Raw genomic sequence first — 15,506 nt, 5'->3', positions numbered from 1 at the left:
ATTTCTTGTGTTTCTTCTATTTGTACAAATCTGAGTCCACAGGAATGTGAATGAAAACAACCAATCCTAAAGGCCCTCTGCGTGATGTCATCTCCAACATCCTCACTGTCACCTCCAACATCCTCACCCTGTCACCTCCAACATCCTCATGCTGTCACCTCCAACATCCTCACTGTCACCTCCAACATCCTCACTCTGTCATCTCCAACACACTCACCCTGTCACCTCCAACATCCTCACCCTGTCACCTGAAACATCCTCACTCTGTCACCTCCAACATCCTCACCCTGTCACCTGAAACATCCTCACCCTGTCACCTGCAACATCCTCACCCTGTCACCTCCAACATCCTCACCCTGTCACCTCCAACATCCTCACTCTGTCACCTCCAACATCCTTGAATTTTTGATTCAATTTCATTTTAAAAAGCTAGAGTTTGAGTGCAGCTCAGAATAATGTGAAAATTAGAGGAAACCTGGGAACTGGGGAAAATGTAAGCTATGCAAGCGCCCTGAATGAAAACCTCGGCTATACACATAGTATAATAACTAATGGCTGTTTACTGTCTGAGTGTGGGCTGGGAATGGGTGAGTATCGATCTATTTCTCTCTCTACATCTAACTAGCAAAAGGCAGGTCCAGCCAGAAAGTGTATTTAATGTCAGAGAACAGCCTTAGATAACCCTGAGACCCGTGAAAGGAGCCAGCTGATCTGTGTGTGTTTGTCCTGATTATCCAGAGTTCTGTAAAAACACAGCAGCAGATCTGAACGCCCTGCCTGCCTCTGTGCGTAGTGGAATCCTGTGTCTGAAGGGGGAAAGAGGGGCAAGGAGGTGCAGCCGAGCGTCACAGTGATACAGGCTCCACATTAGCGTCTGACTATCTGTCAGCGATTCCTCTCTGGTCTGCCGTCTTTACTGTACAGACTCCACTGTCGGTGGGTTTTGGGCTTCGTTTGTCTGAGGAAGGCCTTGCCAAACCGAAGCGAACCGTCGCTCTATGATGACTCGTTGCATTACGTTCATTCAGCAGACGCTCTTATCCAGAGCGACTCCCAGCTCAACAGAAGTGCATCTATTCAAGCTGAATGAGCAACAGTCTTTATATAAATCCCAAATTGTTCATGAATAGAAACATTGTTAATCTTATAAAATACATATTCCAACACATTACACGTAAATACAACCCTGAGGAACATAGCTGGTATCAAACAGACTGGACACGCACACACATACTCACACACAGTCACAATTGGTTGTATAGTATATTACCTTGATGTTCTTATTTAAATGTCAGAGTGACATCTGATCTGCTCTGTGTGACTCACTATTTGCCATCACACACTTGCGGACATGAACACAAACACCTGCACATACACACGCATATATATAAGGGAAAATATGGACGGGTAAAATCATCTTTAGTTTCTGAAATACAAATGTTGTTTTCTTTTTCAGATGCCAGTATGGAGTAGCATCAAACAACAACATAACAGCACGAGTGAGTCATGACAAAATCCCTTTGACGTCAGAATGTGACGCATGTTGATGACGTATACCCTCTGCGACATTCAAGAAGCTAAAAAAGAACCACAAAACAGGATCATGGCGGCGGTGCCCACCAAGCAGGAGACGGAGGATGACGATTGCTCTTTGCTTCCTATCGTCCACGACATCATTAAATGGTAAAGGAGCAGCGTAACATTATTAAGAAAATCTGAATAATGTCGATATTTCTTTTGTGTCGTAGCATCTTTATTAACGCATTAGCTGGACTGCTATGCTCAAAGGACCGCGGTTTGCTGTTTGGTCTGTTCCATCGAGCTCTTCTTAAACACTTGGTCCGTTTCGCTTTATTATCTACTCAGATCACTGTCAGTTGCCATATATGTACTATATATACAAGCTTTAGCCATTGCTAGATACCGTATGACGTAGTAGGTAGCGATCTGTGGCTAGGTAGCGTGTTTGCTAGTGTCGTTGCTGCTTATTTTAGCCAGGTGTTTAAAAGTCGATCGCTGCTTGTGGGTTTAAGAGAACCTAGAGAACATAAGTGTATCCATTCAAGTCGAATGAGCAATAGTGTCAGACCAGGCTAACACTGCCAGACCAGTGAGTGTCAGCATAACACCATCCAAGCCCTACCCAAAGTTAACTTCTGCAACCTGACGAGACAAGGGAAGCCAAGTATACTACAATATATCACACTGTCGCGAGATCACAATATCCATAGCACATCACAATAGTACATGCAAAAGAAGCAGCAAGTAGTACAAATGGCAGGTGGGAGGGGTGGGGACTGAGATGGAACCGATTACATTATTGGCATTTAGCAGACACTCTTATCCAGAGCGACTTACATAGGTTACAATTTTATCTGTTTGTACAGCTGAATATTTACTGAGGCAATTGTGTGTTAAGTACCTTGGGTGCAGCAGCAGCGTCCCAGCAGGGAATCATACCTTTTGGGAACGAGCCCCGCTCCCTTACTACTACGTCACACAGCTGCCCAACATTACATTATAATTTTGAAGTTATTATAATTATATAATAACACAGTCTGTGCTTCTCTGTATATCAGTTACTTACTCTCACACACACAGTATGGTTGCTGCTCTCTAACCCTGCACATGTGCACCCACAGCATGGACAAAGACAGCCCTGAGGTCCATCAGGAGCTCAACAAGCTGAAGACGAAGATCCAGGAGGCGCGCGAGCAGATTGCAGCCATGCCCGGCATCGCGCTGAGCCCCGAGGAGCAGCAGCAGCAGCTGCAGACGCTCCGGGAGCAGGTCCGCACCAAGAACCAGCTGCTGCAGAAATACAAGAGCCTGTGCATGTTCGACATCCCCAAAGCGTAGCGGGCAGGGCCACGGGGCCCGGGGACACTGACCGCGCCTCGGGGGCGCGCTGAGAGGTGCCGTATGACCGTCCGAAAACAAAGGAGCGGGCGCTGTGGATGTGCCGCTGATGGCGGTGCGCTTGATGTGGTTGGACTGTTTCAGAAGAGGCTGGCTGGGGGAAAGGCCACTGCTGACGTGGTTGATCAGCATCTCTTGTGAAGCGCTGGAATTATATTAAAGGCTCTGAATGGCTTCAGTGTACAGGCAGAGAGACATTGCTTTTGAGGCCTGAGCGTTGTGTAACACACTCTACCTGAGGCAGATTTCCATTTTTTACACATTTTGTAACTTTTGCATTTGTACGTATTGTGTAGTACGAAACAAATAAAGATATTAACGCTTAGCTTGTTTGTTACCTGAGGTCATCTTGAAATGACTCGCTGCAGCCCGTGTAACAGGATAAAACAGGGGCGTGAGAATGACTTGCAGATGCAGCGTAGTTCTGGAGCTCCGTTTGCACACTTTGTTAGATCAGATAACGCGTTCCGTACACAAACTGATGCAATTCGGCATAGTTTCAGCAACGGCGTTCAAGCAGTGCGAAATCCACAATGACGTTTTTTGTCGTGCATTTCTACCAGGAGAACAACGTGAACTGATTATTTTTTGCTAAACAGCGCGAGCGCGAGACATTTTGTGCTCCAGACGCAATGCCTCTGGGAACAGCTGTACAGTCGTACATGCAGCAGAATAATTTAAGATAACACGCACATTTGCATCGACCTCGCCCACTTAAAATGGACGTAATTCTTAATGAAAGTACACCGGCACATCACATGCAGGGATACGGTGAAAAACGTCAGGCTGCAACAGGACGGTACACTAGCCGTTCCGCTGCCAACTCGTTCCTCTGTCTCTAAACATGTCATGTACAGTGTTATAGGTGTGGCATAATAATTCTGAAATATTAATCGTATTTCAAACTTAATCCTGTTTCAAACTTAAGTGCCATTTAAGCAAAATAAATGTAAGGAAATAATTTATTGTGAGATTGTAAGCGCGGGGGTGTTTCTTTGGCCCTGGTCTCTTGGTCCTAAGACATGTTCGCTTCACAGCGCGTAACCGGCCGCATTTCTCCCACAAAGTCTGACAGTTTTGCTACTTCTGTGCTGAAAGGAGCAGCGTGTAACGGGTGGCCATTGGTATTTAAATAATTGTATTTATTGAACAAGGTAACGTCGGTTGTGCTTAATAACGGAATGACGTGCATAGCGGCGAAAATCACCATGCATGTACACACCTCGTCGATGAGAGAAAAACACCAAAAGGCAATACGTTTCTTTCAGAACTTTTTATTTCTTTTTTGAAAAAACAAAATCAACGATGACATAAATGTACATTCACAATCAACTTTGTTCTTTTTGTAACATTCAAGTTCAGTTTGTTATAAAATATATAATAAAATGTAAACAGTAGGGTTCTCAGCAATACATTCCTCCTCGGGATCTGTTGTCGCTTTTCAGCGTTTTACAGCATGTTGGAAAAGTCGATGGATTTTAAGCCACATCACATATTAGCGCTCTGACGCCACAGGAAAATACATTCTTTATAAAACTCTGGCAGCGTGTCCGCTACCGCGTTAAGAAGTCTCAAGACTCAAGACAGTGACATTTCGCTCCAAGGAACAGCGAGGCCTTCTGCGCCTCGGTCCCCGGACTCAACAGCGAATGCCGGGAAGCAGAGCAACCCGGGCAGCCTCGTCTGCCGCCGCACGACTGCGGCGCTCCTAAAAGCGGCTTCTTTAGCTCCTCGTTCACGTTGTGATTTTAACTGATAACGCAGCGCTCTTTATCTTTCCCCTGGCCGCCGCCGATCGCTTTCTCCTTTATGTACATCAAGTCACTGTGCACGCTGGGTCGCCGCGCAAACGGCGCCACGATGCCGTACGCGTCCGCGTCTTTCAGCTTCTTGTTTTTGAGGGATTTTCTGTGCAGCATGTCGCAGTACTGCACAGAGACTTTGCGATGAAGGTCCGGGCTCATTTCGTAGGGCAGTTTTGCCAGGGTAAAGAGGGTCTGAAACATTTTGTCCACGTTAGTGTTCCTTTTGGCCGAGATCTCGAAGTAGGCGCACTGTTCGTCACCGGCGACCAGTTGCTCGATGTCCTCTCTCTGCACCTCTCTGTAGAACTCCCGGTCCGCCTTGTTCCCGCAGATCACCAAGGGAACGTCCACGTTCTCCTTCGTCTTATTTTTCAGGCAAGACTTGGTCTCGTATATCTGCTGTTTCAGGCGCTGCACCTCTCGAAAGGACTCTTTGCTGTCCAGACTGAACACCAGTATGAATACATCACCTGCGGGGAAGAAAATGAAAGCAATATTTAGCCGCATTGCTGCGAAAACTCTCACTGAAACACGCAAAAAACAACCCTAAATTCATTTGGAAATTAAACGAACAACATTTTGCTGGACTGTAAAACAAAGTAATTTCAACTCGAGTTCGAGTTCACAGGTTGCAAACCTAAAAATGCATTCACTCTTTGGCCAGAACAGAGCTGAACAGAAATAAAGTTTACCTGTAAGTATGGATAGTCTCCTCATAGCGGGAAAGGGGTGGTTCCCTGAGGTGTCCAGAATGTCCAGCTGGTAAACTTCTCCTCTGATGCTATAGAATTTCCTGTGAAAGTCTTCGATAGTCGGCGTGTACTGTTCCTCGAACCTGCCGCTCAGAAACCGGGACACGATCGCCGTTTTGCCAACTTTTGTGGAGCCCAGAATGACCATCCTGTAGCAGTTCTTAGCCGGTATGTCAAACTCGTTCTCCGGGGGAGTCATTTTCTTAATCATGGCTGCGAGGTGCCGAGGATCTACTGACGACTTTTGAAAGTAAGGGTGAGAAAGGTAGCGAGATGCGGCGGCGGCTTAGGCTCTGGCGCGGGTCTGGAGCTGGGCAGGCAGCGGGCTATTTAAGCAGCACCGTGACCACTCCTCTCCCGCGCGTCACGACTGCGCAGCGCTCTCCATCGCAAGGGGGAGTAACAGAGTAACAGAGTAACAGGTGCTTGGCTGGCTTTTGCGTCAGTATCCCAGACCCGGGACGACGAGAGCTATCCCACCATGGCAAACAGCGGAACGCAGAGAGAAGAAGCCGAAGATAAACAGTGCTTCCACGTTTTGTGTTGCCATCATGCTTGTCATCGCGAGCCGAATTACAGACGGCTTAATGCTGTTTGTTTTACATGCTTGCAGAGAATGTTCTCTGCTCCACTGTTAATATTCTGTTCACGACTGTAGACTTCGGACCGATGTTTCGGAGTCTGCTTAAGGATTAACGCGGAAAGGTTTCTCATCATCTTACACAACTTTTCTGTAGATCTTTAATTTGGCTCGGATATGGAGAATGCAGCAGTGACGTTAGCACAGTTAATGTGTGTAGATGCGTGTCTGGTACACTCCGAGATCCGTCACCAGAGCAGGCCGACATCAGAGGTGCAGTAATTTCATTTCGTTTTCCGACGTGGAATTCGGGAGCGCTGCTGTACTGATTCAATTTACGTCAATAATCATATTAATCACCATCATATTTACATACATTTACACAATGCATATGTAATGTATTGCACTGTCCGCAAATGTGTAAAATGAATACATATATTAGTCATATTGACTTATGCATCCAAGTTCTTATAAGCGGCTGAATTCTGCAAGATTTAACACATTATTAAAGACACATTGCAATATATTCGCATGAACCTTTAAAAGTATTCATGTTGCACGTAGTTTTCATTATAAACGATGATGAGAGTGGACCTCTCCGAATTTCTCCCACAGCGCTGAAATTAACCTCAGTCACAAACGGGATCCGAACCGATGGCTCGAGTTTATTGGGAAAGTGCTCCGTTGCATTTCGGCTCCTACCACAGGGGGGCGCTCCACTCCAGCTCTCCCTGTGCGCTGCCCTACCTCATGTAAGTAGGCTACCTGTTAAAATAGAAATATAAATAGCTACAATACTTATTTGGCAAACCCCTAATTCACCACCATAAATTCAGTTTATTAGGTTGAAATCTGAAAATTCATTGCATTACATCTGAAGTTAAAGTAGGCCCATTAATCCACCAAATAATGAACAAAGAAACACACATATGGATCATTTTATGTAGCCATGCATCCAGTCATACATCGTGTTTGGGTAATGTGTGTTCTTACAAAGTGGTGCATTAAGCAAACTGACGGTTGAAAGGAACTGAATTAAAGTCGATTTAAATGTTTGCTGACTCACCAGAAGCCGAGCGCCCCGACACCCTCCACGCCGCGCTAAACAGTCAGCGCTGTACTCAAATCAAATGTTGGACACCACGAACTGTCAATGCATCTCTCCGGGCGAAAATCTACAGAAGTGCTGTGGCATCATATACCTGCGGTCGCCAGGCTAAACTCAGGCTTTTCGCTCCGACCTTCTGTCCGGGGTGTAAGTTGCACAGTTATATTCAGCAGATTATAGTACATATATTATATATACAGTTATATTCAGCAGATGCTTATATGGACTGACAAAGTCAGAGCACAGAAGTACATATAATAAAATAATAACCGATCACATAGAACATAATGGACCACATCCGAACAGGTCAATTCATCACGCGGTACCGTGAAAGGTAGCGCCGTGATAGATCATTGCCTCAGTACCTTCAGACGTGCTATGCAACATACCCTACTGCATGCATAATATTATAGGTACTATACGAACAGTTATGACTGTATAATAATGCGTTATGCTTACATGAGTGTGTGTTGTATTTTGGGTTAGTTACTCTTTATCAGCTACTGCATTGTCAACTGTAAATCTGTGATGACTAGCGAACACCATCCTGCTTTCAGAAAAGAAACTGAAATAAAGACTCTGCTGCGCCTCGCTGTCTTGCTCCGTTTAAAATCTGATTCACTCCATTTATTTACAAGACAGCGGAGAGGACGCAGACCCCCAACTCCCGCAACTTTGCCTCCAGCAGCACCTCCTCTGTCCCGTTCCGCGGTCCCCGGTCCCCGGTCCCCGGTCTGCACAGAAAGACTTTACAACGCTGCAGGCAGCACAGACATCGTGCAGTTTCCGTGTTAACATGAGGGAAAGAAACGAAATTCGGACCGAACCGGGACATCGCTGTAGAATTCGGCCGTTCCAGCTTTCCCCAAAACTTCTCCACAAAATACTGTGGAAAAATTAACGTATATTTAACATACAAAAGCCAAATAAACAACACCCGTCTCTGTAGCCGAAACCGAGAAGGTCATTTGAATTTGAAAAGCAGAACTTGGCTCCTCACCTGTTGCTTGTTCCCCGCACTTCCTGTTGCTCGTTCCCCGAACGCCAGACGCAAGACGCCGATCGGTTAGGACCCAGCCAGGACCCAAACCCGGAGTACTCACCGACACTACTTTTCGACACCCTCGCAAAAACTACGTAAGTAGCCACTAGTTACATACGATGGCTTCTCGCAGCTCTGTTTCGCCAATCCTTAGCTCTCCTCCCTCTCGCTGTCTCCCCTGCTCTGTGTGTAACATGTTTAGTTATTCCTTCTCCGCCATTACGACCAACTTCACCTGTGTTAAATGCGAGCTTAACGCTAGGCTGACGGAGAAGGTAGCAGAATTAGAAGCACGCATCCGCACCTTATATGAGATTAAAGCTAGTGAAAAGTTTATCGAATCCTTTTCAGTACCGGATGCGTCAATTAGCCTTTCCCCTAGCTCAACCCCGGCAGAGCCTTCGCAGCAAGGCGAGTGGGTTACGGTTCGGGAAAATAGACGCAAGCGCAAGCCCCCGGTGCACCACCAACCCTCGGTTCACGTTTCCAACAGGTTCTCCCCCCTCAGTAACACACCTGCTGAGAAGCCTGTTAAAAGAGCCCTGATTATTGGCGATTCAATTCTTAGAAACGTGAACGTAGCGACACCAACGACCATAGTCAATTGCATTCCTGGAGCCAGAGCTTCCGACATTGAAGCCAATTTGAAAGTGCTGGCTAAAGCTAAAGGTAAAAGTAAAGCGAAATACTCAAAAATTGTTATTCACGTCGGCGCTAACGATGTTCGCATGAGGCAATCGGAAGTAACAAAGTTAACTATTAAGTCGGTGTGCAGGATTGCCAAACAAATGTCGGATTCAGTAATTTTCTCTGGCCCCATCCCCATGCGGCGCGGTGACGAGATCTATAGCAGATTAACGTCACTTAATCGTTGGTTGTCTGAATGGTGCCCCTCTAACAACGTGGGTTTTATAGATAATTGGCACAAGTTTTGGGGGAGGCCTGGTCTTTTAAAACGAGATGGCATCCACCCCTCGAGGGAGGGTGCAGCTATCATCTCTAGTAACATAGATCATAGTCTGAATTCCACTAAACCTTGACTAATCAGGGCCAAGGCCAGGCAGCAGACTTCCTGTCCTACACAGTTGTCTGCTTTTTCCCTGGAACCACCACTTAAAAATCCCATAGAGACAGTGTCTGTTCCACGACCCTCCGTCCCAAACTTCTTAAAAACATCCAGTAGGGGCATTTGTGCTGATAATTTAATAAAAATTAAGTCTGCCAAACCTGAAAGTACTACCTGTAGACAAATGGTCCTTAAGATTGGGTTAATAAATATCAGATCGCTACAACCTAAAGCTTTATTAACAAACGAATTGATTACTGATCACCATTTTGATATCTTATGCCTGACTGAAACATGGCTTAAACCTAATGACTTTGTTGCTCTCAACGAATCAACTCCTCCCAGTTATTGTAATCACCAGGTCCCTCGACCTACTGGTAGAGGTGGCGGCGTTGCTGCTATACACAGCTCCAAACTCTGTGCCACCCTTAAACCTGGCTATAACTTCCATTCATTTGAACTATTAGTACTTAGCTTTGCACATCCTGACAAGACTGCATTTCAGCTATTTACCCTTGTTATAATTTACAGGCCACCTGGCCCTTACAGTGTTTTCTTATCGGAATTTGCCAATTTTCTATCTGACCTGGTTGTCAATATAGAAAAAGCTGTAATAGTAGGCGACTTTAATGTCCATATGGATAATGAACATGACCCGTTCAGAACAGCATTTTTGTCCATCATCGAATCCATTGGACTCTATCAAGCTGTGGACAAACCCACACATTACCGCAACCATACTCTTGATTTGGTCCTCACATATGGAGCAGACATTAACCAGGTGGAAATCATGCCACACAATCCTGTGTTATCCGACCACTATCTCATCTCTTTCAATTTACCACTAACGTGCTTCACATACTCGGAGCCTAGATTTTCTTCCAGGCGCACGTTTTGCTCTCTTACAGCAAATGCCTTTATCGACGAGCTCCCTACATCATACTACCTGCACAACGAAATCTCCTCTAGTTTATGTTCAAACCCCAGCTCAACTGAAATTAATCTACTCGCGGACAGAATCGACTCTACTTTGCGTAAAACTCTAGACGCCGTTGCTCCCCTCAAAAGGAAGAAAATCACTGACAAGAAGCTAGCACCTTGGTATAACGACCATACTCGTGCTCTCAAACAAGCCACACGAAAACTCGAAAGAAAATGGCGCTCCACCAAACTACAGGTTTTTCTCCTGGCGTGGAAGGAAAGTCTCCTAAATTACAAGCATGCCCTCACAGCTACCAGATCCAAATATTTCTCTACTCTTATTGAGAGAAACAAGGACAATCCTAGGTACCTGTTTAGCACTATTGCCAGATTAACCAAGAGTCCTGCATCAGTTAACCCTACCATACCAGCAATTTATAGTAGCAGTGACTTCATGAACTTCTTTGACAGTAAAATCTTAAAGATAAGAGACACAATACAAAAATTCTCATCAACTTCTGGTTCCTGCCTGGCCAGTCCCGTTCCAGATTATGTAGACATGTCTATTAGGCCCGCCCCGCGCTTCGACTCTTTTATACCCATTGAATTTGGCGACTTTTCTTCTCTTCTCAATTCATCTAATAACTCTACCAGCCAACTTGACCCCATACCAACTGGCTTCCTAAAACAGCTATTGCCTGCAATTGGCACACCACTATTAAATCTTATCAATGCCTCTCTTATGTCTGGACACGTACCTCAGCCCTTTAAAGTAGCAGTTATCAAGCCTATTCTGAAAAAGCCTAATCTTGATCCCAATGACCTGTCAAACTATAGGCCCATCTCGAACCTTCCATTCCTCTCCAAAATTCTGGAAAAAGCGGTATCAAAGCAACTCTGTGCCTTTTTACACTCTAACAACATTTTGGAAGTTTTCCAGTCCGGATTTAGACCTCACCACAGTACGGAAACCGCTCTCCTGAAAGTGCTCAACGACCTTCTACTCTCCTGTGACAATGGCTGTATCTCTCTTCTTGTGCTACTAGACCTAAGTGCAGCCTTTGATACCATCGATCATTGTATCCTCCTTGACCGCCTCGAAAACCTGGTTGGCATAAGTGGACATGCCCTATCTTGGTTTAGATCTTATCTATCAGAACGATATCAGTTTGTCTCCATCAACAACGAATCCTCCGCTCGTTCCAGAGTAAAATATGGTATACCTCAAGGATCTGTGCTTGGACCTCTGCTCTTCTCGTTATACATGCTGCCTCTTGGCGATATCATCCGTAAACATGACATTAATTTCCACTGTTACGCGGACGACACTCAGTTATACATATCAGTCAAACCCGATGTCCCTCTGAATATTTCAAACATGGAGGCCTGCCTAACAGATGTAAAGAATTGGATGGCCCGAAACTTTCTCCTCCTCAACCCGGACAAAACCGAAATATTGGTCATAGGCCAAAATTCAATCAGGAGCAAACTCACTCATTTTACATTGGACCTTGATGGTGTCTCCCTTGCCCCGAGTGCAGCCATCAAAGACCTTGGTGTTGTTATTGATCCCGAGCTCTCCTTTGAAACTCACATAACTAACACCTCTAGGACTGCCTTCTTCCATCTGAGAAATATTGCTAAAATCAGGAAAATCGTATCAATTAACGACGCTGAAAAACTAATCCATGCCTTTGTAACATCCAGATTAGACTACTGTAATGCCCTCTTGTCAGGATGTGCAAACGTCTCATTAAAACCCCTTCAGCTGGTGCAAAACGCAGCTGCTCGAATCTTAACTAAAACTAAACGCTTTGAGCACATCACCCCAGTTCTGGCCTCTCTCCATTGGCTACCTATTAAATACCGGATCATTTTTAAAATACTCTTACTCACATTTAAGGCTTTAAATGGGCTTGCCCCCCCCTATCTTAAGGACCTTCTTCATCCATATCTTCCGCAGAGAGCCCTTCGCTCCCAAAATGCCGGGCTTCTCACCATTCCAAGAGTGGGCAAAACTACTGTAGGCGGTAGAGCCTTTTCCTATCAAGCCCCTCTCCTGTGGAACAGTTTACCCTCTGAGATTCGGGGAACAGACTCTCTCTCCACCTTTAAGTCTAGGCTCAAAACATATCTATATAGTAAATCCTTCAGCTGAGGGACATGGCCTGGTGCTGGCGTGGATCATAGAGTCTCTGGTGGACTAAGTGGTCATTGCTTTCATGGACCCTGTGCCGTGATCTGGTGTTGACCGTCTTAGGGTCGCCCTCATGACTATGCCGGTCCCTTGCCTCCCGTCCCCTAGGTTATGCTGCCATAATGTTAGCCTGCCGGGGCCTTTCCTTGTTGCACACCTTTTTCTCTGCCCCTCCTCTCCTGCCTCTCTGTTCTACATCCCTGCCATTCTTATCATCCACTAACCACTGTTTTCTGTTTGCTTCCTATTCCCTGCTCCGGGCTCCTGTCCGGAGCTGTAGCCCAAGCGTCTCATCTCGTTTTCCAGTCCTGCTACCTCGCTGCCCTGCCCATCAAAGCCAACTGCATTCCAAGACCCGGACATCCTAGGAGACATTCTTATAATCACTCTACTGTTAACTGCTATTGTTTGTCAATAACAAATGTACATTGCATAATATTGTGTCTAACTCTATCTGCCCAGTGCCGGCCAGAAGCAGATGGGCCCCCCCATGAGCCCGGTTCTGCTCAAGGTTTCTTCCTGATAGGGAGTTTTTCCTTGCCACTGTTGCCTTGTTGGCTTGCTCTCAGGGGGTCTCAGGCCTGGGAACAATGTAAAGCTGCTTTGTGACAACTTGTGTTGTAAAAAGCGCTATACAAATAAAAATGAATTGAATTGAATTGAATTGAACTGGACTGTTTCGCAACGTCCCTGCGCGGTGGTCTTCAAGCTGCCGTGATCGGCTCTTGTGGCACTCAAGCGTGTCATTCTCACCACCACCGACAGACAGAGCTGTCCTCAGGTCAGTCTCTCAGGTAGGCAGACAGAGTGCAACGTTAATCATCATCATCATCAGCAGCAGCAGCAGCAGCAGCATCAGCACAATAATAATATTTAGTTATAGCATACAGCAAACCCTGGGGGGATGTCAAGCTTAGTCAGAACAGATACTATTTTTGGGTTAGAAAGTTTTTCTTTGGTTTCAGAGCCCCTCAAAATACATATGACTACAAGTACCAAGACTACAGGAGCCTTGCAAAGGGCTTTGCTCTTAGACAGGAATGGATTTGCTTTAAACCTGCATCATCGCTCAGTGTAACATGCCATTTTGCATAACACACATTTTAAATTGTATCCCCATTCAGAAATGTCTGTAGGCTGGTGCAGCAAACATTTAACAAATCTGCATCTGAAGAGGTGTAACACACAGAGCCATAGGAAAGCATCAAAAGGTCATCATTACACACACACACACACACAGTCTCTCTCTCTCTCACACACACACATTCACAACCCTCTACACACACACACGTGCACTCAGGCTGGAAGTGGCACTTCTGTAAGAGAGCCGCTGCAGAGTCTTTATCTCTCACAGTGTGCCGGACGGATGAAAGCTGCGGTCATCACTGCTCATCTCTTCATTTCTCCATATGGTTGCCATGGAGAAGAACAAAAACGCCACTGGAAACCTCTTACAGGATGAACACGTGGAGGTCAACAAAATAAAAACTGACAGATAACTGTCTAACAATACTGTTAATGACCACATTGCTTGTGCTAGAGCAATGACAACAACAAACCGAATCAGGCCCAACACAGACAGCCTTCGCCTCTAAAGCAATCAGTAAAAAAGCAGCAGAAATAACTCAACTGCCAATATGCAACCCGACAGCACAACTCCAAGGGCAAGAGCACAGCTGGAAAACTCAGGGAAAATGTTCAGTTGGACACATCAATCAGAGGTCCTTTGCTTTGTGTCTGTTTTCTCTGTCCAACCAAAAACTTTCTGTGGGTTTGTTTATTTACTGATTTCCCAGAAAAATGTATGAATTATGCAGCCTACTCCTGCTCAAGATCACTAATCTATTTCCTGTACAAAGCAGAGCTCCAGAAATTATTTATTTATTTTATAAGGGACCATGTACAATATAGTATTATATATTGTATATTATAAATGTTACCATTTGATGCATTGTACCAGAGTAAGGCTAATTTTCATCTGCAGTCCCCTGGCAGTCCCCCCCCCCCCCCCCCCCCCCCCCACACACACACACACACACATTAAAACTTCCACTCAGTGACAGAACAACATTAAACAAGCTAGACACACAAAACAGAGCACATGATACAAATCACCTACAATAATAGATCACACACACATACACACACACACACACACACACACACACGGACACACACACTCACACACACACACACACTCACACACACACACACGGACACACACACACGCACACGCACACACACACACACACATACACACACGCACGCATGCAACAACTTAAACAACGTAAACAACTTAAAAACATGGATATTTGAGTACCAAGCAAAACGAAAATAATACAGACGATGAACCCTAAAGCTGATCCGGGGTCAGCAGAAGGTGAGACTCACAGTGGAAACACACAGCCCTACTCTGATTGTAATGACGCAGAGCACAGCTAAGACCCACTGGATCATATCAGAACCACACATGTGCAGCACAGCTAAGACCCACTGGATCATATCAGAACCATACATATGCAGCACAGCTAAGACCCACTGGATCATATCAGAACCACACATATGCAGTTGAGCTAAGACCCACTGCATCCTATCAGAACCACACATACAGTTGAGCTAATATGCACTGGGTCCTATCAGAACCACACATACAGTTGAGCTAATATGCACTGGATCCTATCAGAACCACACATACAGTTGAGCTAATATGCACTGGGTCCTATCAGAACCACACATACAGCTGAGCTAATATGCACTGGGTCCTATGAGAACCACACATATGCAGTTGAGCTAAGACCCACTGGATCCTATCAGAACCACACATACAGTTGAGCTAATATGCACTGGGTCCTATCAGAACCACACATACAGTTAGCTAATATGCACTGGGTCCTATGAGACCCACACATACAGTTGAGCTAATATGCACTGGGTCCTATCAGAACCACACATACAGTTGAGCTAATATGCACTGGGTCCTATGAGAACCACACATACAGTTAGCTAATGTGCACTGGGTCCTATCAGAACCACACATACAGTTAGCTAATATGCACTGGGTCCTATCAGAACCACACATACAGTTAGCTAATATGCACTGGGTCCTATCAGAACCA

The 15,506-nt window shown here is 45.4% G+C and overlaps 2 protein-coding genes across 2 annotated transcripts; one reads left to right on the top strand and one right to left on the bottom strand.

The window, feature by feature from the left end:
• Positions 1-1,585: 1,585 nt before the first annotated feature.
• Positions 1,586-3,235, top strand: med9 (mediator complex subunit 9). The gene is made up of 2 exons (XM_036522302.1): positions 1,586-1,683; positions 2,643-3,235. Exons 1-2 carry the CDS (start codon positions 1,604-1,606, stop codon positions 2,857-2,859), a joined length of 297 nt encoding a protein of 98 aa, XP_036378195.1. The 5' UTR covers positions 1,586-1,603; the 3' UTR covers positions 2,860-3,235.
• A 1,089-nt stretch (positions 3,236-4,324) lies between these two features.
• rasd1 (RAS, dexamethasone-induced 1) lies at positions 4,325-5,840 on the bottom strand. Its single transcript, XM_036522265.1, has 2 exons — positions 5,417-5,840; positions 4,325-5,194 (listed from the first exon to the last, which is right to left on the bottom strand). Exons 1-2 carry the CDS (start codon positions 5,685-5,687, stop codon positions 4,668-4,670), a joined length of 798 nt encoding a protein of 265 aa, XP_036378158.1. The 5' UTR covers positions 5,688-5,840; the 3' UTR covers positions 4,325-4,667.
• Between the last annotated feature and the right edge of the window lie 9,666 nt (positions 5,841-15,506).

This window comes from Megalops cyprinoides, chromosome 1, assembly GCF_013368585.1.
Source record: "Megalops cyprinoides isolate fMegCyp1 chromosome 1, fMegCyp1.pri, whole genome shotgun sequence".
NCBI lineage: Eukaryota > Metazoa > Chordata > Actinopteri > Elopiformes > Megalopidae > Megalops > Megalops cyprinoides.
This window is presented reverse-complemented; position numbering and strand designations above follow the sequence as displayed.